Below are 20,413 nucleotides of genomic sequence, written 5' to 3' on the forward strand. Positions count from 1 at the left end.
AAAGCACAATGTCCTCATTTAGATGAAAAGCCGAAACAATCTTTGGAAGAAATGAAGGCTGTGGATGCAGCACCACCTTATCCTTGTGGAGGATCAAGTAGGGAGACTTGCAAGACAAAGCCGCCAACTCAGAAACCCTCCTGGCAGATGTAGTAGCCACTAGAAAGACTACTATCTGAGAGAGTATCAATAAGGGGATCTCCCTAATGTGTGGTTTCTGACGTACCATGGAGTACCAGATTCAAATCCCACAGAGGCAGCGATGGTCGAACTGGAGGGGCCACGTGTCGAACCCCCTGAACATACGTACTCACCAATGAATGAGTCGCCAAAGGTCGCTGAATAAAAGACAGCCAAAGCTGATATCTGCCCCTTAATGGTGCTTAAAGCAAGTTTCTGATCAACTCCTTGCTGCAAAAACAGCAGGAGCCTGTAAACTGAGTATGTGCGCAGACACCATCCCATCTCCAGGACTTCCGTGCCCTCAGCATAGTGGAGATCACCGAATCCGACAGTCCTCTGTCCCTTAGAACCTGGCTTTCAAACAGCCGTGCCATTAAAACCAGCGAGGGTAAAGCAGGATAAAGTATTGGACCTTACGACAGAAGGTCCTCCCGCATCGGCAAGGAACATCTGCCACCATTCTGACTATATCGGTGTACCAAGGACGGGGTAAAAGTTTTAGCAGGGGGGGAAGGCATAAATCAGCCGATAATGCCCCCATTGAGCTTGAGCCACCAACGTGTCCGACAAGTCCGCCCAGGGGTCTCTTGTCCTGGCCACAAACCTCTGTACCGTCTGATTGAGCAGAGAGGCCAAGAGATCCACATCTGGTGTGCCCCACCTTAGGCAATGAGCCGAAACACATCTGGATGCAGCAACCAATCCTCTTGGTCCAGCAACTGATGCCTTGGGTAGTCCACCTGCCAGTTGTCTACTCCCAAAATGTATACGGCTGACAGAGCCAGCACGCACCACTCTGCCCACTGCAGGATGTGAGCCACCTCCAGTGCTGCAGTTGAACTCCTCGTTCCTCCTTGATGGTTGACATACGCCACCTCTGTGGCGTTGTCCGACTGAATCCTGACCGGACGCCCCTGCAGCATCTTTGACCATGTGAAGAGACACCACCTGATCGCCCGAAGCTCCAGCTCACTGATCGACAGGTGGGATTCTTCCTGCATCCAGCAACCCTGGGACAACTGTACACCCCAAACCCCCCCCCGGTCAGGCTGGCATCCGTTGTAATCACCGTCCAATGGAGAGGCAGGAACGACTTCCCAGACCGAAGGGCCAGAGACCTCAGCCACCAGAGAAGGGAATCTCCCGAATTTGGATGTCGGAGATTTGTCCGATCTGGACAGGATCTCTTTCTACAAGACTCGAGTGTGGAATTGAGCATACGGTATGAAATACTGCCTCGAAAGTGGCTACCATGAGACCCAGAATTCACATGCAAAAACGCAGCGACCACCTGCGGGACACCAACAACTTCACCCCAGATTGAAGAGTCTGCCGGTTGTCAGAAGGGAGAAAGACTCTCACCTTTGAGGAGTCAAGAATCAAGCCCAGGCACTCCAGGTGTTGAGTCGGCAGCAATACCGACTTCTGGAGATTCAACTCTGACAAGCAAACTTCCGGAGAGTTTGTACGGTGATCGCCACATCGTCCCTTAATTCTGAGGCGGAATCTGCTCTCAGGAGGTCGTCGTCCAGTTAACCCACAGTTGCGATCACTCTTAGCAATGTCAGAATTGGGTCTAGCACCTCGGGGAAGACCCTTGGTGCCCAAACTGATAGTGCTCGTCCCCAACAGCAAATCGTAGGAACCTCTGATGCCTGCCGCATATGGGGACATGTAAGTATGTGTCCTTGATGTCCAAAGACACCAAGAAATGCCCCTGGTAGAGTGCAGCGACCACAGAGCGAACCAATTCAATCCTGAACCTTTGCACTTTCACAAAGCTGTTGAGGAACTTGAGATCCAGGACCGGTCAGACCACTTCCTTCTTTGGGACTACAAACAGATTGGAGTAGAATACCTGAAACCTTTACGGCATCAGTACAGGTACTATCACCCCACGCTGCAGCAGGTCCTGTACGGCCCCAAACAGGGCCTCCCGACGAGCCAGAAGATGAAGGTTGGAGGGAAAAAAAAAATCTGTTTGGCGGGCAAGAAGCTATCTTGTAACCTGATGAAACCAGTTCGCAGACCCACTGGTTGGAAAGAAGGGAGGTCCACCGAGCTGCAAACTCCCGAAGGCGACTCCCCACCCAAGAGTTGGGCGGGGGTAAACCTTCATGAGACAACAGATTTGCTTGCAGGCTTGTTTGGCTTGCGAAACCAGGGAAGCTTTTGTCCCTCGGCTGCACCTTGTCAGACTGGGACCGCTTAGCTGCCGACCCTGGCGGACGAAAAATCCGCTTCTGAGTGGAAAAGGAGGGCCCTTGCCTAAGGCGTGGCTCTTTACCCTTTCTGGATTGTGGGAGCAAAGAACTCCCCCCCCACCCCCACCAACATTCTTAATGTCATCCAGCGAGGCTCCAAATAGCCTCTCCCCCTGGAAGGGCAAATCTGCCAGCGTTTTCTTAGAAGTCTGGTCCGCAGACCAGAATTTAAGCCAAATCAGCCGAGGTAGCGCCACTGCTGATACTGAGGCTCTAGAAAGCAAAGGAGCCGTATCTAGGGGCGCATCACAGACATACTTCAGGCCCTGCACCAACTGGTCTGGCAGTTATTATACAGGATTTATATAGCGCCAACAATTTACACAGCGCTTTACAATATAAAAAGGAGACAATACAGTTAAAATACAAGAGGATTAAGAGGGCACTGCTCAGAAGAGCTTACAATCTATTAGGGTGGGGCAGGTGGTACAGAAAGGTTATAACTGTGGGGAATGAGCTGATGGAAGTGGTAGTAGATTAGTTGGAGACATGCTATCTCTTCAGGAAAGAGTTTTCAGGGATCGCCTGAAGGTAGCAAGAGTAGGGGATAGCCAGACCAGTGGAGGTAGCGAGTTCCAGAGGATGGGAGAGGCTCTGGAGAAATCCTGGAGACTAGCATGGGAGGAGGTGGTCTTGCGGAGAGGACGATTTGGGTGATATTTGGAGATGAGATTTGAGATGTAGCTTGGGGCAGAGTTGTGAATGGCTTTGTATGTTGTGGTTAGTATTTTGAATTTAATTTGCTGGGTGATTGGGAGCCAGTGTAGGGATTGGAGGTGAGGGTTGGCAGACACTGAGCGGTTGGTAAGGTGAATAAATATAACAAGGGAGTGAATGAGGAGCTTGGTGGTTTCATTTGTTAAAAAGGGGCGAATTTTAGAGATGTTACGGAGGTGAATTCTACAAACTTTTGACAACGATTGGACTTGGGGCCGAAAGGACAAGTCAGAGTCTAGGTTTACACAGAGTACCCTGGCGTGAGGGGAGGGCCTGATAGTTGCATCGTTGATTTTAAAGGAAAAGTCATGGAGGGGGGCATGTGCAGGGAGGAATATTAATAGCTCAGTTTTAGAGAGATTTTGTTTAAGGAAGTGGTGCGACATCCATGCCGATATGTCAGTTAGCAAGTTAGTAATGTGAGAGGAGACTGAAGGAGTGAGGTGAGTAGTAGACAGATAGATTTGGGCGTCATTGGCGTATAAGTCGTATTGGAAGCAGTGGGCGGTTATCAAGTGACCAAGGGAGGAGGTGTAGATAAAAAAGAGAAGGGGTCCAGGAACAGAGCCTTGGGGGACCTCCACAAAGATGCAATGGAGAGGAGGAGACAGTTGTAGGTGGCACTGAAGAAGTGCTGTGATAGGTAGGCAGAGAACCAGGATAGAGCAGAATCTCGGAGGCCAAGGGAATGTAGTTTATTGAGAAAGAGCAGGTGGTCAACAGTATCAAAGGCCGTAGAGAGGTCAAGTAGTAGGAGCATGGAGTATTGGCTGTTGGTTTTAGCAGTTAGTAAATCGTTCGTGAGTTTTAGTAAGGCAGTTTCCGTGGAGTGCTGCGAGCGAAAGCCAGACTGTAATGGGTCAAGAATGTTATTTTAACTGAGGTAGGAGCTAAGACGGTGAATGGGAGCAATGAGATGGATCTTAAGTTGTTTAGATTAGTGGAGTTCCACGCAGACCGAGGAAACCTGTTGCTTATCCAACTCGCAGTCCAATAACTTAAACCCATTCAGTAAGAGTCTTTGACACTAGGGCCGTGGCTAACACTGGCCGCAATGCTGACCCCAGGACCGTAAACATGGATCGGGCAACTGCCTCGGCCCTTCTGTCGGCTGGGTCCTTTAAGGCAGGAGGAGTCCCTTCCACCAGAATTGTGGTTAGCTTATTTAACCTGTATACCGGGGGGTCAATAACTGGAGGAGATGTCAATTTTTTCAGGAAACTCGCCTCAGAGGGGTAACGCACCGCCATTCGTCTTGGGACTGAAAAGGCCCGCTGCGGTATTTTTTCCCACTCCTTGTAAATAAACTCACAAAATAAGTTAGGTAGGGAAACACCTTAGCAGTGCAGGCCGGCTTGTGGGACCCAAAAGGGACTGACACCCCTGCAGATGCCCCCACCTTGTCTTCTATCTTTAGGGTATCCCGCACCGCTGTGATAAGTGCTCCTACTAGCGCTTTTTCCTGCGTTGACCTGGTCACAGAGTCATTCTCGCTGTACGAACGGACCTGGTCTACATCCTCGGAACACGTCAGAACAGGGGCCACCTGTCACAGCGGGCCCTTAGTCTTAATCAGAGCTTTACCCCGAAGACTGTGGGGGGAGGGGGCATTTTTTTACCCCCCTGAGCGTCCACAGGCACCTCAGGTGCAGGTGAGCCGGTTGCAATAACAGGAATGTCTGGGGAAGAAGCGCCAGCTTCCGATTTCATGCTAACCCACTCTCGACTGTCACCGCTTAGGGACCTAAGGCAAGCCACAACAAAATCTCAGCCTCCTAGCTGCTACAGAAAGAGGGGCCCCCCCGCAGGACTCACCACCCTGACCCAGGTACTGCGCTGTACTGCCCCCCGCCCGCTCCCTCCTGTGCTGCCGCCGCCCGCTCCCTCCTGTGCTGCCGCCGCCCGCTCCCTCCTGTGCTAGCCACGAGGTGCTCTGTGTCAGTTTCGTGATGTTCCAGACTGAAACAGCCACCCAGCGCTAGAGTGAAACAAAGGGCTACTAGAAAATGGCTGCTGGACACCTCAGGAAAAAACTACTGAGAGCGCCGGGAAAATGGCCACCAGACTTCAAGAAAATGGCCGTGGTTAAAGAAAAAAAAAACTGGCTGCGGCTACAAGAAAATGGTTGCGGTTGACGCGGCAGCCAGACCCCACATGACAAACACACAGACATGCAAAAAAACGGCCTAAAAACAGAGAGAAAACAAGCAGACCCCCAACCACCCAGCGCAACCCCCTGCCAGGGCTCAGAGACCCCCCAGAGGACCCTGGCACCGCACCTCCTATGCCCAGTCACACAGAGGCTCATAGCATGGGGAGGAGGGGGAAGGGACAGGGAGAGAAGAAAGGGAGCGCGAGAGACCCCTATTCAACCTCCCAGGGAATGCCCAGCTGCTCCATTCTGCCAAGACAGGTGGAACCGTACTTACCCCTCCTGGAGGGACTGCTGGACGCATTCCACAGACAGAGCCATCACCCGAACAGTATGGGGTGGCTGTTGGCCACAGCACACTGACTCGGACAGCAGTAGCCCGGTCAAGTGTGTGCCCTGGAGCATATAGCTCAAGGGCCGCCCCTGGACCAGACAGGGCATGTTATGGCTGACCCAGCGCGTAGCTAGAGTCTCATGCTAGATTTCCAGGCTGGGGAGACTACCAGGATCTATATCATCCAGCCTGTCACCCAGCATGACTGTTGACAGTAGATGACAGGAATCAAAAAGCAGAAAAAAAGAAAAAAAAATCCACCAATCCCCACAGGGAGCCAGGTCCTTCTACACTAGGCAGAAAGAAACTGAGCTGCTGGAAGCAGAGTGAGGGGTTATAGGCAGCACGCTGGGCGGTACTGTGCAGTTTTGCTGTTTTTACATGTTCTGCCTAGTCCTCTCCAAAAGGTGGTGATATAAGCCTAAAGGTGAAGATTAAAGGTGCTGTGTCCATCAATGAACAAAAAAGAAAAGGGGTTTAGGAACCTTCCGTTCTGAAAGAAGTACTGTACCCCTGTAATATCTATAATTAATTTGTCAATAGCTTCAAACAGATGTCCCCCTTCAAAAGGCATACCTCTCAGGTGATGTTGGCAAGAAGCTTCAGGTGGCCAGTCTTTTATCCATGGGATTGTGTGCACATGGACAGAAATTATGGAGATTTGTGACCCGATTTGTTTTTAGGGTATCGACAAAAAAAAAAAAAGTGTGGGGCAGTGGGCCAGAGTTAGCAAGTGCCCTGCCAAGATTTGATCCTGCAAGATTACAGAATTAAAAAGGGTCTCAAATTTTCTTTCAGTAGAATCTTTAAATGAAGGATCATCTTTTATAGGCACAATAAGGTGCATGTTTAATTCTGAGACTGCAGGAACAGCCCACTCTTTTGAGGGTTAAACCAACCACATAAATTGCCTATTCTATTTGCTTATGAAAAGGGAATGCTTTTTTGACTTAGCAGGTCTCTTAGTATCCAAGAGAGCATGGAAAGATGGAAGAGAACTGAGTTCAACCATGCCAAGGCTTTTTCACACAGCAGGAATGAGCATGTACAAAAAAGCAAACATATTGCATGAAGCCTTTAAAGCGGAGGTCCACCCTAAAGTGGAGCTTCCGCTCATTGGAACCTTCCCCCCCTCCAGCACCACAATTGGCACCTTTCAGGGGGGAGGGGGGTGCAGGTACCTGTACAGTACAGGTATCTGCACCCACTTCCGGCATAGATATCTGCAGAATATACGCCCCTTTCCGCAGATATCTACGCCCCTTTCCGAAGGTCCCCCGCTGTCTGCTGGTAAACACACGGATCCCAGAGACAGCGGGGACCATCCTTATTGCGCAGCGCGACTCGCGCATGTGCAGCAGGGAACCGGGAAATGAAGCTGCAAGGCTCCACTTCCTGATTCCCACAGCCAAGATGGCGGCGGCAGCACCCGAGAGACGATCGAGAGATCGGCTTCGGGTGCCGACATCGCGGGCGCACAAGTGTCATTATTTTAAAAGTCAGCAGCTGCAGTATTTGTAGCTGCTGGCTTTAAAAAAAAAAAAAAAAAAAAAAGGCGGACTCACGCTTTAACATCAGGTGTGCGAGAGGCTGAGGGTTAGAAATCTTCCGTGGCCTCCTCTAATACTTGAATAAATAGAGCTAGAATCTGATGCAGAGACTGGTGTTAAAACAGGATACTGCTCTAGTGCAAAGGAAGCAGCGTTACTCTGAGCAGCTTGAGTGTTTTGAAGGCCTTCAGCAGAGTGAAGGTTTGCCTGAAATTTCGCCAGTTTCCCTGTGCCTGATTACCAACATTGCCATTGTTGAGGATACTCCCCTATGGGGTACTGGAAGAGTAGAGTGTGTAAATGGCGTAAGCATGTCTACTTAAGCATGAAGTAGTACACAGTAGCATGGGCGTTCACTATCCTGTAACAAAGTGGCAAAAAGGCAGTAGGAAGTCCTTGTTGCCGCTCCATAATCAGGATCCAAGCTATGCTCATCACATTGGGCATAGCTCTGGATGGGTCTGGAATGTCTAGGTGGACCACAGCCCATGACCTGTATAGCACCCTCTGGATAAATAAGTATTTCACTAAGTGCCAAGGTGAGCGCCCAATACAGGATCCAGTTCCCAAAGCAACATTACCTGCTGTCTCCAGTGTGGGATCCACGTTCAGCTACAAAGGTTGCACCGATTAAGATACACTGCTTCCATTGTTGAGACAGCGAGGAGCTGATTGAAGAATCCAAAGTAAAATAACAAACAAGTGAGGCAAATGATTTCTCTAAGTGAGAAAAGGTCCACTGCCTTGAGACACTAGCAAAAAAAAAACAAGGTCTCATGGAGTGGGGTAGGTTTGTAGAGGAACACCCAAGGTATATGTAAAGAAAAGCTTTGCCGGTGTCTGATCACCTGAAGATACCAGCCTATAACCCAGGGTCCATGAATATCCAGCCTGTTTTGTGTCTGGTGTTGTATGATTACGATAACAAATTTGAAAAAATAATCTGATGAAAGTTAACACATGCCATTCGTTTAATTTTCCAATGTTTTCAGCATTTTGTCTACTACAAAAATAATAGAACCATGTTACCCTTTAGAAACACTACAGAAAAGAAGCCAATAAAAATGAACATTAAACTACATACCTGGCACCATATTGGGGAAGCCTCCAAAAGGAGACATGCTGAAAATGTTCATGGGTGATGGGAGGAAGCCAAACTGATCAAACACATTAGGAGACCCAGGTGGTGCTGTACTGCTCTCTTGAGGCTTCCTCTGCTGCATAGGCTCTTGCTGCTGCATGGGCTCCTGCTGCTGTTGCATTACATCGCTCAGCATCTGCTTAAGCCTACAAAGATAAAAAGCCACTTCATATACAACAGCCCAATTCCAAACTCCTACAAAAACACACAATTTGGGTGTAACCTGATCAGGACACTAAGGCAAGATAAACAGTGGGCTTTTTTGCAACCCGAGGAAAAAAAAAAAAAGCACAGAGCAGGTTTGCCATTTCATATCATTTAAAAATTATATTTGTGAAAATGTAACACAATTTAGAATGACCAAAGGTTTCCTCCCCGATTTGAAAAGTTACATTCATGGATGTTACCCTAGAGCAGGGATATGCAATTAGCGGACCTCCAGCTGTTGTAGAACTACAAGTCCCATGAGGCATAGCAAGACTGACAGCGAACAAGCATGACACGCAGAGGCAGAGGAATGATGGGACTTGTAGTTTTACAACAGCTGGAGGTCCGCTAATTGCATATCCCTGCCCTAGAGTAATGTATCTTTAGCAATAACCTCACTACAGCTCCTCTGCTTTAAGGCTCGATTCACATCTATGCATGTTGCTTTTGAGCGTTTTTGCAGTGCTTTTTGTGGTGCTTGCCGCATTTTTGCGTCATTTTTTTTCTTTTTTTACACGGTGGTTGCTTGGCAACCAGATATATACAGTGAAAAATAAAAAATAAATAAAACGCAAAACGCGGCAAAAACGCGGTACTTGAATTTTTGATGCAGGTCCATTGACTTCTATTACATGCAAAACGCTGCATTTTGCATGAAAAAAAGTCCCAGACCCTTTCCAAAAACGCAGAGGCACAAAAATGCATTGATGTGAACATGTTCCATAGGAACCCATGTTAAAAAATTGCCTTGCATTTCTAGAAAATGCATAAAAAAACACGCTAGTGTGAATTGAGCCTTACTGCTGGTGACTGTCACAGTCTTCACAGGCAAGGAGGGAAAATAGCCTGAGTTATAAAGCTGAAAAATGAAAGAAAGAAAAAATTAAAAAAAATAAAACACCTACCCTATGTAAAAATGCTTGATTGGTCTCTGCATCTACCGTATATACTCGAGTATAGGCCGACCCGAATATAAGCCGAGGCCCCCAATTTACCCCCAAAAAAACTGGCAAACTTATTGACTCGTGTATAAGCCGAGGGTGAGACATGCCTGTCCATCCCTGTGTGTGTGTCCGTCCATCCCTGTGTGTCCGTCCATCCCTGTGTGTCCGTCCATCCCTGTGTGTCCGTCCATCCCTGTGTGTCCGTCCATCCCTGTGTGTCCGTCCATCCATCCCTGTGTGTGTGTGTGTCCATCCATCCATCCATTCCTGTGTGTGTGTGTCTCCATCCATCCATCCATCCATCCCTGTGTGTGTGTGTCTCCATCCATCCATCCATCCATCCATCCCTGTGTGTGTGTGTCTCCATCCATCCATCCATCCATCCCTGTGTGTGTGTGTGTCTCCATCCATCCATCCATCCCTGTGTGTGTGTCTCCATCCATCCATCCATCCGTGTGTGTGTGTGTCTCCATCCGTGTGTGTGTGTGTCTCCATCCGTGTGTGTGTGTGTGTGTGTGTGTGTGTGTGTGTGTGTGTGTGTGTGTGTGTGTGTGTGTGTGTGTGTGTGTGTGTGTGTGTGTGTGTCCAGCCTACCTGTGTCCCGAGCCTTTGTCCCGAGCCTCCGTCCCGTGTCGTGCCTTGCCTTCGTCCCGTCCCGTCCCGTCCCGTCCTGTCCCGTCCTGTCCCGTGCCGTGCCTTGCCTCCGTCCCGTGCCCTCTTCGTCGGCGGCCATTGTAAAATTCAAAAGCCGCGCCTCCTCCTTCGCCTGTGATAGGCGGAACACTGAATTTCCCAGCAGCCTGTGTTCCGCCTATCACGGACGTCGTATCATCCTCGTCCGTAGTACGAGGATGAGACGATGCCCGTGATAGGCGGAACACAGGCTGCTGGGAAATTCAGTGTTCCGCCTATCACAGGCGAAGGCGGAGCCGGAGGCGCGGGTTTTGAATCATAGAATGGCCGCTGTCTGTCTGCTCGACACGCTGATCGAGCGGGCAGACAGCGATGACTCGAGTATAAGCCGAGGGGGGCACTTTCAGCCTCAAAAAAGAGGCTGAAAATCTCGGCTTATACTCGAGTATATACGGTACTTTTTCTTTTAACTGTATGAATAACCATGAATAGTTTACCTTCTAGACACATGTTAAATATGTCTGCCAAAATCAGCTTTTGTGATTATATAGCTAGCACTTTTATCACTCAATAAGCATTGTTTTTGCAACTAGCATTTACATTTTCTTTTCTATCAATCATAAACAGCTGTCCTCTTATCAAGTTGGTGGCTGTGGGGTAAAAATAGACAGTAGTTCCTAGCAAAAATTACATTCATATAAAAGACCTTTTGTTATTAGCAGCTTCTGTCAGCTGCTGGTAATACAATATGGGAAGTTACTAATTATGGTGCAGCTGCAAATGAAAACCAATCAGCCTTTAGCTTTTATTTCAAAGCAGGGAAAAGCATTCAGGCAAGACAAGTTTTACTAGTTCTTCACCTTATCCTCATACCTTAACACTTACTTGACACCTCTCACAATCCAGCTCTGTCCCTGCTTGCAGCCCCACACTCCACTCTTCCTGGATTTACAAGCTTCACTGAGAGTAAAAGGACACATTGGCTCCTGCCATTGTCAGTCAAATCGTGGGAAGAGGGACCATGGATGTGGCCAAGCAGGCTGCCCCCAATTGCACACAGCTTTCTATGGGGGCACTCGCAGGGAGTAGGAAAAGACAGCACCAGGGGGGAACTACCAGGGAGGAGGTAAGGGACTAGCTAGCAAGTATATAACAGGTTTTGTTTTTTGTTAAGAAAAAAAAAAATCTAGATTCCGTCTGCTCCAGTTGTAGTTAATTCCTCCCAATGTTCCAAAGGTAAACTTATATGCAGAAACGTTTTTGCGGATTAATACTGAAAGAGCCCCTGACAAACAGCTCTGCGACAGTTTGGACTTTTGACAGTTGATCTAAAAAAAGACAGTCCTGACACACATGCAAGGCATGTGCCCAGTGAAGAACTGCATGACATAAAGAGGTAGAACCTAGGTATTTAACTGTTTAGATATTATAGTATAAAAGGAAAAGTGTGGGGTTGTTAAAAAAACAAAACATAAACATACATACTTGCGGAAGCATCAGTCTGATGCCATAGCTGTTCCTTGCTGGACCCAAGTCTGAAAACTAAGCAATTACCTGACTGCTGATCGCTCAGCTCTTAGCAAAGAATTGACTTTCAGTCACCACTCTTTGCTCTGCCCCTCCGGTGCTCACTGGAGCATAGGGCTGGGGAGGCAGCAGGAGCAGCTGGCTTCAACTCCCAACAGCATACAGAAGGGCTGAGCCAGCTGCTGATCAGATATCTGGGTGAATCAAAACAAAATGGTCATGATCCTTCCAGAGCCTAGAGTGCCCCTTTGATATCAGTCATCAGCAAGCATAGTCCACTGCCAGCTAATTTTGGGTCACAGGAGAGCACATAAGACACCTGTGACCCACAAGAGCAGTATGGCCAAAAAAAGCTTTGGCCATACTCTTCTATTAAGAGAATACTTGTTACATTCTATTTTGAAAAACAACAAATATACGGAGTAACCTATGACGAAAATTTACATTACAAAATACATTTGTAGGAAAACTCATTTTTCTTACAAGGAAAATTGGTCCATACCTGAGAACATTGTTCTGCTGCCAGTTAAGCTGAGTGTAACACTGGTTCAGCTGATGCATGATGAGGTGAACTTGTGACGTTCCCAAGTTACTAGGCATCATGTTGTACGGGTTTGTAAACATGCTTTGCAGGAGGTAGTAAAGAGACTAAAAAAAAATAAAGTAAATACCAATGTGAGTTTAAGTTATGCATTCTAAAAACATTACCACTAACAGAGGCATTTATGGGGGGGGGGGGGAGGAGGGGGGAAAGGTACCACCCAATGAGACATAACTAGTTAGCATAGGTTTAATCATTTAGCAGTTTAATACATTCCAGGAAGAAAATTAATATATGAATGAGGGAGATCTTCTGATTCTTTTTAGCACATAACCTCTTTTGGGTAGTATTTGTTTGAAAACGCCTTCTGTGTACGCCATGTCCTTATATACCATAAAAAAAAAAAAAAAAAAAAAAGAGCCCACAGCAACCTATTAGTTTGCATTGCTCCTCTACCCTCAGCCCCCTACTAGGTGGAGGTGTCCAAGCAAAGACAGAATACTGTATCTGGAACACGGTCCTATCATCTAAAGAGTCCTTAGACATAAGGAATATGTTGCCCAATCCTGCCCAAACAGTGCAACAACATTCCTATCTTATGTTTGTTATAGCGCATTTAATTGTCCTTGGGGAAAAGAGTTCATGATTTTACTTTTACGGAATTTGCACATTGATGCCATACATACATTCATACCACAACTGGATAGAATAGCTGTTACTAGGTGGTTTGGTGAAGGACCTGGCCACATATATTTAAATGTAACATTTTTGTTTAAATTTGGGAGGAAGAAACATTAACTCAGAGTTAGTGGGATTTTTCAGAGGTCATCAGAGAACATACCTGTTGATCCCTCATTAAAGTCTGACACATGTTCGTGCTGAAATCCAGCTGCTTCTTTATCTGGTCTATTTGCTCCTGCCAAAGATGTTTCTCCTCCACCTGAGAAAGCTCAGACACCCATCGTAGGTTTTCTTGCCTCCGCATGCTAATATTTTGCTGCTGTCTTGTTCTGGGAGAGGGCCTATAATTACCATCAACTGCGGATGGGTGCTGGCCTTTCCAACTATGAACAAGAATGATGTAAAACAACTTACATTTCCAAAGTATGTCACACAATTATTTTTCTCTTTTGATGAGTAAATCATTTATTTGCTAGAAAACGCAAATGGAAAAAAAAATACAGTATTTCATGCTAAAATGTGTTATTAAACTAATTTGGGGCTAGAGGGGTTATTTATGACTTGTACACCTTTGGACCGACTGTGGGATTCATCACAGAGTGGTGTCCAGCATAAACACAACCTATCTGGCAGATCAAGCATTAGGGTGTGGCAATAAATGAGCATGTGTTCAAAATCCAAGACATGTTTATACAACGATATCAATAGGTATAACATGCTGTTCCAGGTCCAGAAAAACATTACACCATGTGAATTTCCTTTTAAACTCAAAATGGCCTTTAAAAGGTCAGCTGTAATTTCTTTAAACTGCCATCCTACATTTGAACAGATAAGAAAGCGCACTGATAAAATTATATTTCACAAGCCAGAGACATCTTTCACAGAGATATCATCCAATCACATTTTTTTCATAGGTTGGTGCAGTCACCTGCGACATTACTAGGTGACCCTGCCCCTTTTTTCTTACTTTCGTAGCGGGACAGCTCCGCTTTTTACAGCGATAAAGTAAACATATGGCCCGGGTCACCGAGTATGTCGTTGCCCATATATTATGCCACATAGGGGGCAGGGTCACCCAAAGACATCGCCAGGTGACCCTGCCCCTTTGTTTACTTTAGTTGCAGGGAGAACTAGAAATGTCATTCAGCGCCAATTCCAAAAAATCATCCCCACACCCCCACCAGGTCAGGATTGTGGGTCAGAGGCCCTTGTACTAATCTGCAAGTGCCCCACCCCGGCAAAGTACTTCCCCTACGTTAAAGCTATGTGGCCTGGTAGGGCTCAGGAAGGGGGAGGGGTGGTGCACCCTTCCCCACCCACCTCCCCTTTTTCCTGGCCTGCACTGCTGCATGCTAAGATAAGGGTCTAATATAGACTTGGGGGGGAGGGATGGGCTTTGCGCTTTTTTTTTTTTTTTTTTGGCATGAGGACCAAAGACAAAGACCTGGTATGGATTGATGGTGGGGGAACTCGCTTTATTTTTTTTACATTCTGCTGTCGTTGGGCTATCCCCTGCTGGCAGCAGGGTTGAGTCAGTTGTTAGAACAGGCTCCTGGACATCCAGCTGAATCTTCTCCCCCTCCAAATGGATCCGAACTTTATCACTGCTGTCAGGGGTCCGCAATTCCAAATGGCAGGTGGAGCAACAGCTTGAAGCTCCAATTTGCAAGGCTCAATCCGGGATGACTCAAGTAAAGGTCAGAGCATACAAAAAAAAAAAAAAAAAAAGAGAAGCACATGGAGGTGCTCCACATAGTGTAGATCAACCGGCGAAGGTTTATTATAAAAATTATAATTCCAACATTTAACAACCACCAAACAACTGGTGATACAAGATAAAAAAAAATCACGAGATATAGGATAAAAGAAAAAGCAATATGGGGAGCAGAGTATGCTTTCCCTATGCGTTTCGACTGCAAAGTCTTCTACTAGAGCATAAGGTCAAAACACGTAGGACTAGTATACTCTGCTACCCATATTGCTTTTTCTTTTATCCTATTTCATGTGATTTTTTTATCTTGTATCACCAGTTTGGTGTTTTTTTAATGTTGGAATTATAGTTTTTATAATAAACCTTCACCGGTTGATCTACACAATGTGGAACGCCTCCATGTGCTTCTCTTTTTTATGCTCTGACCTTTACTGAGTCCTCCTGGATTGAGCCTTGCAAATTGGAGCTTCAAGCTGTTGATCCACCTGCCATTTGGAATCACGGACACCTGACGGTAGTGATAAAGATGGGATCCATTCGGAGGGGGAGAAGATTCAGCTGGATGTCCAGTTGCCTCGGCTACCATAGCAGTTATAAGCTCGTATGACGCACTGCCATAGGGTAGATGTGTCCAACATACATGGACAGAGTACCCATCTTCTGTTTAATACGCTATAGCAGTTTGATGCAAGATTTGCCGTATTTTTGGATGCTGGAAGATTAGACCTACCAGATTTGAATAGATACTAGAGGACACATATATATAACTATTGTGGACTTCCAATCGCTGTTATATCTTCTCACTATTTCTTTTACACTAATTTATAGGTGTAGTTACTCACATTTCTTTATATAATTTTTCCACATAGTTTTATAAGTAATTTTTTCGTTTAGCGCAGTGTTTTACCCCATTTTTTTTTATAGAACAGGCTTCTAACAACCAATGGAATTGATGCAAAACTGATGCCAAGACAGACGCTGTGTTTACTTCTGTTTAGGTCCGTTGCTGTTTTTTGTTTAAGAGGAACAAAAATAGACTTGCGCCACTTAAAAAGTAAACAAACCTTAACAGGTTTGGATGCAAGCGGATATAAAAAACGGATGATCATCTGTTTGCCCATAGGAAAAAACGGACAGACGGAACAACCACGTGAAAGAGGCCTAAGGCCCCTTTCACACGGGGGTGTCCGTTTTGACGGACTCCACATGCTCAGCAGGGATTGCTCCGTTGATCCCCACTGACCTGGCGGATGACAGGCCCGTCTCTGCCCACTGTGCAGGGATGGACCTGTCAGAGCCCCCACTCTCCTCTATGGGTGATCAGATGAAAATGGACTGCCTGTCTGTTTTCATCCGATCCCAAAGGCAGATGGAAAATAGGGTTTCCATCCATCTGCAGTTAGTGGATTGGATGTCAGTTGACATGTCACCGCTGACGTCAATCGCTCCATAGAGGTGCATGAGCATGAAAAACTGACAGGCGGACCTGAAGAGTCCACATGTGTGAAAGAGCCCTAAGGCTTAGACTGAAAACAAACATTTCATTAAGCACATCCCATTAGGAAGGAAAAAATTTGAGGGTACCTCTGTTTACTGTTTTCTCCAGTGCAAGCACTCTGATTGATACTGCTTTTAAGATATGTGACATTTTCATGGAATGTTTCCTCCTGCTCTTCCTCTTCCTCATCCTCATCTTCCACCTGATTTATATCTGAAATGCAGCCATCATCTTCATCATCCTCATCTAGGGCACACTGGGTGGACCCTCCCCAAGTGGCCATAGTTCTAAATAAAAATAAATCATATCCAAGAGTGGGTAATACGGAAAAATGTTTTTTATTGCTAAAATGTACCACTGGCATGTACTAATTGGATATACTACTGATCTGGTAGGTTTAATTGGCTGCTATGTAAATTGGCCCTCGTAAGTACATGTATGTGAGAAAGGGACCTAAGATAGTAAGTTCCCTGAAGGCAGAGACTGATGTGAAAAATTGATGGCACTATATATTGTACCTGTAACAAACAAAATGAACAGTTTTTAAATATAAAAGATTTATGTATACTGGCCCCCAGCTTTTGTTTAGCCAGTTGTATCTTCATTGAAAAATATTTCAGTACAGACATATACATACGTCATTCCCATCACCCCCTTAACCCACAGCTTTAAAGCAGTCATCTGAAATGGGAAATAGGAAGGCAGTGTGTAAATTTTGCATTTAAATTTCATATCTTGAAGCACAGTACAGGACTTTTAGTCCTAGACCATGGGTTATATGCTGCTTTCTTGAGGTGACTGGACACTGACAAAAGCAAAAAGCTTTGCAAGGAACACCCCCAAGGCACCATCATATAACCCCACTCACTCTGTTGCAGCAAGCAATAAGTAGGAAAGGACCTGTGTTCTGTGCTGTACTCTAAAATATGGGATTTATAGACAAGTGCAAATTCCTATTTTTTAATCGTACAGCAAAGAACATAGGACTTGTAGTCATGAACCATGGGGCTTAACAAGCAAATAACTGAGGGTTGGACAAAAACAAACACACAAGCAAATGGGTCCACAAAAACCTAGGGTCAAAACATTCAGGTGACAGCTTGAAGTACCTTCCGGCTGAAGCACACATCAGCAGAGGCCTGGACCTCGGAAAAATTTGAGAATGTGGCAGCCCTGCAAAATGGATGCTTGAAGCTGAAAGGCCCAAGAAAAAGACAGATCTGGTGAAATGGACCCTGATAGGGAAGGGAGGATCCCGTTCCTTGAGCATAAGCTATAGAAATAAGCTGCCTAATCCACCTAGCAATGGTGGAGAAAGAAACAGGTTGTACCTTCAGGAAGGACAAATGGGTTTTTTTCTAAAGGAAGATGATGCAGCTAGGTAGACCTAAACTGTTCTGACCACAGCCAAGTAGTAGCATGAAATCTCTTTGGTGTGTTTTGGGGCAGGACATAGGGAAGGCTAATATCCTAATTGAAGTGAACGGAAAAGACCTCCTTGGGGAGCCAGGAGGGTCTAGGTCTCAGGAATACCTTCTATCGACACAAAATAAGAGAAGGAGTAATTTTGGACTTGCATTAAATTTGTTACTATATCTAATTATGCTAGTACATCCAACACTACCCTCCCCCAGATCGACAATGCTGCTGCTGTCCAGATGTGTCTACTGTTCCTTCTTGCAGAGTACAGGCATTCTAATACAGAAAGTGTGATATTGGCCAGATCAATAGGTGAAGAAAAAAAAAACTCAGAAAACCAATGCAGCCACCACATCTAATGATTAGTAAGCTGCATATCGTTTTAATACATTTTAATTGTTATTGTAAAATGTGGCAGTTAAAACATCAACAGTTCTATTTATTGTAATTAACTCTACTTAAAGTGTTACCAAAACCACAAAAGTAAAATCAGTGCATATATACACATAAATAGATATATCTCATAGGATTCTTATTTTACTTACTGTGGAACTTAAAGGGGTTAATCCTATGCATTGTGTAAAAAGGCTATTTTTATCCTGTAGACATAGATCCTCCCCCTCCTGCACCATCTATCTTGGGAAGGCCAGCCAAAGCAGGTAGGGTAGCCGACCTGCACATGCTCAGTTGCGTACTATGCTGTATAGAATATTTCCTCGTAGAGCTGAACTAGCCGGGTCACACGATATTGACATCACACACGTGGGCGTTTATACAGTCTGCAGTGGAAATCTCCTTCTACCTGAACTCTCAGCACTGGAGAAACTGCAGTTTATCATGTAACCGCGGTATATAGATCATCCAAAAAAGGTATATTAGTGGCAGTATATTAATGTAAAAAGAAGATTTATAAGCTGTGGGCACTGTGGGGGGGTGAACTATTTTCATATTTAAGTGTTTATTAACACTTTAAGGCCTTTTTCACACTAGCGGTTTTATCAGTATGAGCGTCCTGAGCACTGGATGGTGATCAGCTACGCTTGGACCCACTATGGAAAGTGACCATAGCAACAATCTTCTGTTCCAAACTTAAAATAGTAGAAGAAAAAAAAACCTCCTGAGTAACAAATATAGGGGCTGAAGTGTTCAGAGCTGCTGCAACACCAGTCCCCCCCGATGGCTCACTCTGACCGGCCGCATCACTCGCAGAGGAGGATGATATTTTCTTGGACATAGATTTAGGTTGTTGTAAAACAATCCATCATCTAGAATCCTTTGATGTGTTCCTTGCCCCCCTTCCGCTCATTGCCTGATGCACAAAGCAGACGCACTACCAGAAGGAATGCATACACTGCTAGGGCTATAGTCCAGCAAAATTGCTGCTATTAATGCCGAGCCTGATGCAGCAGTCACAATGTGTCAAAGGAAATACCTGTGTCAACAAACTTGATAATGCCACCTCTTTGCACTTGTGTCCCTCCACAGCCTGCAGCAGCACATAGTGCGCTTTTAAAAACTTGCCTCCACGTGCATATGGCGCCGGAGAACACAGATATGTTATGCCTCGCCCCCTTGCGTTGCCTACGGCTCCAACCCCTATTTCAAAAAGAAGGGGTTTCCCGCGCGAGCGGTGGACTACAGGTCCTCTCAGACCTAGTGAGAGCATGGTGGAGGGGTGTTAAATGCCCACGAGCAGCCGCTGATCACGCTTCCTTTTTTTTTAATGGAATCCGAACACTTTTACCCCACTGGGAAAATACCAGCATAGGGGGGCAATAGGCAGGGAGACAAAGCCTCCCCTTAGGCTTACCGGAGGATATGATGCTCGGCTGGAGGAGGAAGTATTCGGCACCTGACACAGCGCTGTTTCCAGCATGAGGCAGTGAGTGCTCAATACAGCCCCCGGTGGTGACACATAGGCATGACAACATTATTATGTTAAACCCCTTCCCTTTTAGGACCCCCGATCCCTCCATAAAGAGTACCTGTCACCACCTATTACTGTCACAAGGGATGTTTACATTCCTTGTGACAACAATAAAAGTGATAAAAAACAAACAAACAAAAAAAAAATATTAATTTTAAAATACATAAGAATTTATTTTTTAAAGCGCCCCTGTCGCCGCAAGCTCGCGCAGCAAAGAAACCGCATACGGAAGTCACGCCCGTATATGTAAACTGTGTTCAAATCACACATGTGAGGTATCGTCAGTGCGAGAGCAATAATTCTAGCCCTAGACCTCCTCTGTAACTCTAACCTGGTAACAGGATTTTTTTTTAAAGCGTCGCCTATTGAGATTTTTAGGTACCGTAGTTTTTCGTCATTCCACGAGTGCGTGCAATTATAAAGCGTGACATGTTTGGTATCTATTTACTCAGCGTAACATTATCTTTCACATTATGCAAAAAAATTGGGCTAACTTTACGGTTTTGCTTTTCTAAAATTCATGAAAGTGTCCCTTTTCCCAAAAAGTTGCGTTTAAAACACTGCTGCACAAATACCGTGTGACAAAAAATATTGCAACAATCGCCATTTTATTCTCTAGAGTCTCTGCAAAAAAATATATATATGTTTGGGGGTTCCAAGTAATTTACTAGCAAAAAATATGGATTTTAACTTGTAAACACCAAAAATAGGCTTAGTCATGAAAGGGTTAAAGGCGACATTCATAAGAAAATTCTAAAGATTTCTTAGAAAACTCCACTTACCTTTCCCACCACAGGGTTTTCTGTGGAAAACCAACAGACCCAATCTTCACCCTTCATGGTGGGTTCCGTTAAACCTTCAGGAGCAGGGGATCCTTGAAGAAACCCACAATCCTGAATCCTGCAACAGCACCCTGCCAGTAAAAACTTTATGGCCTCACTACCAAAAAGTACTGGAATTCCAAGGGTCCCGCTCTCTAAAAAG

At 45.7% G+C, this 20,413-nt stretch overlaps 1 protein-coding gene across 9 annotated transcripts in view; it reads right to left on the bottom strand.

The window, feature by feature from the left end:
• The window catches only part of PCM1 (pericentriolar material 1), a 223,456-nt gene that overhangs the window by 79,196 nt on the left and 123,847 nt on the right, over window positions 1-20,413 (bottom strand). For all 9 annotated transcript variants that reach the window (XM_077477374.1, XM_077477375.1, XM_077477381.1 and 6 more), the window contains 4 exons: window positions 16,170-16,370; window positions 13,035-13,257; window positions 12,155-12,300; window positions 8,285-8,487 (listed from right to left, as the gene is read on the bottom strand). In XM_077477374.1, the coding sequence (XP_077333500.1) occupies window positions 8,285-8,487; window positions 12,155-12,300; window positions 13,035-13,257; window positions 16,170-16,370 (773 nt within the window). The remainder of the gene's footprint in view (window positions 1-8,284; window positions 8,488-12,154; window positions 12,301-13,034; window positions 13,258-16,169; window positions 16,371-20,413) is intronic.

This window comes from Lithobates pipiens, unplaced genomic scaffold, assembly GCF_037356315.1.
Source record: "Lithobates pipiens isolate NorthernLeopardFrog02 unplaced genomic scaffold, aLitPip1_a1.2 Scaffold_13, whole genome shotgun sequence".
NCBI classification, from domain to species: Eukaryota; Metazoa; Chordata; class Amphibia; order Anura; family Ranidae; genus Lithobates; species Lithobates pipiens.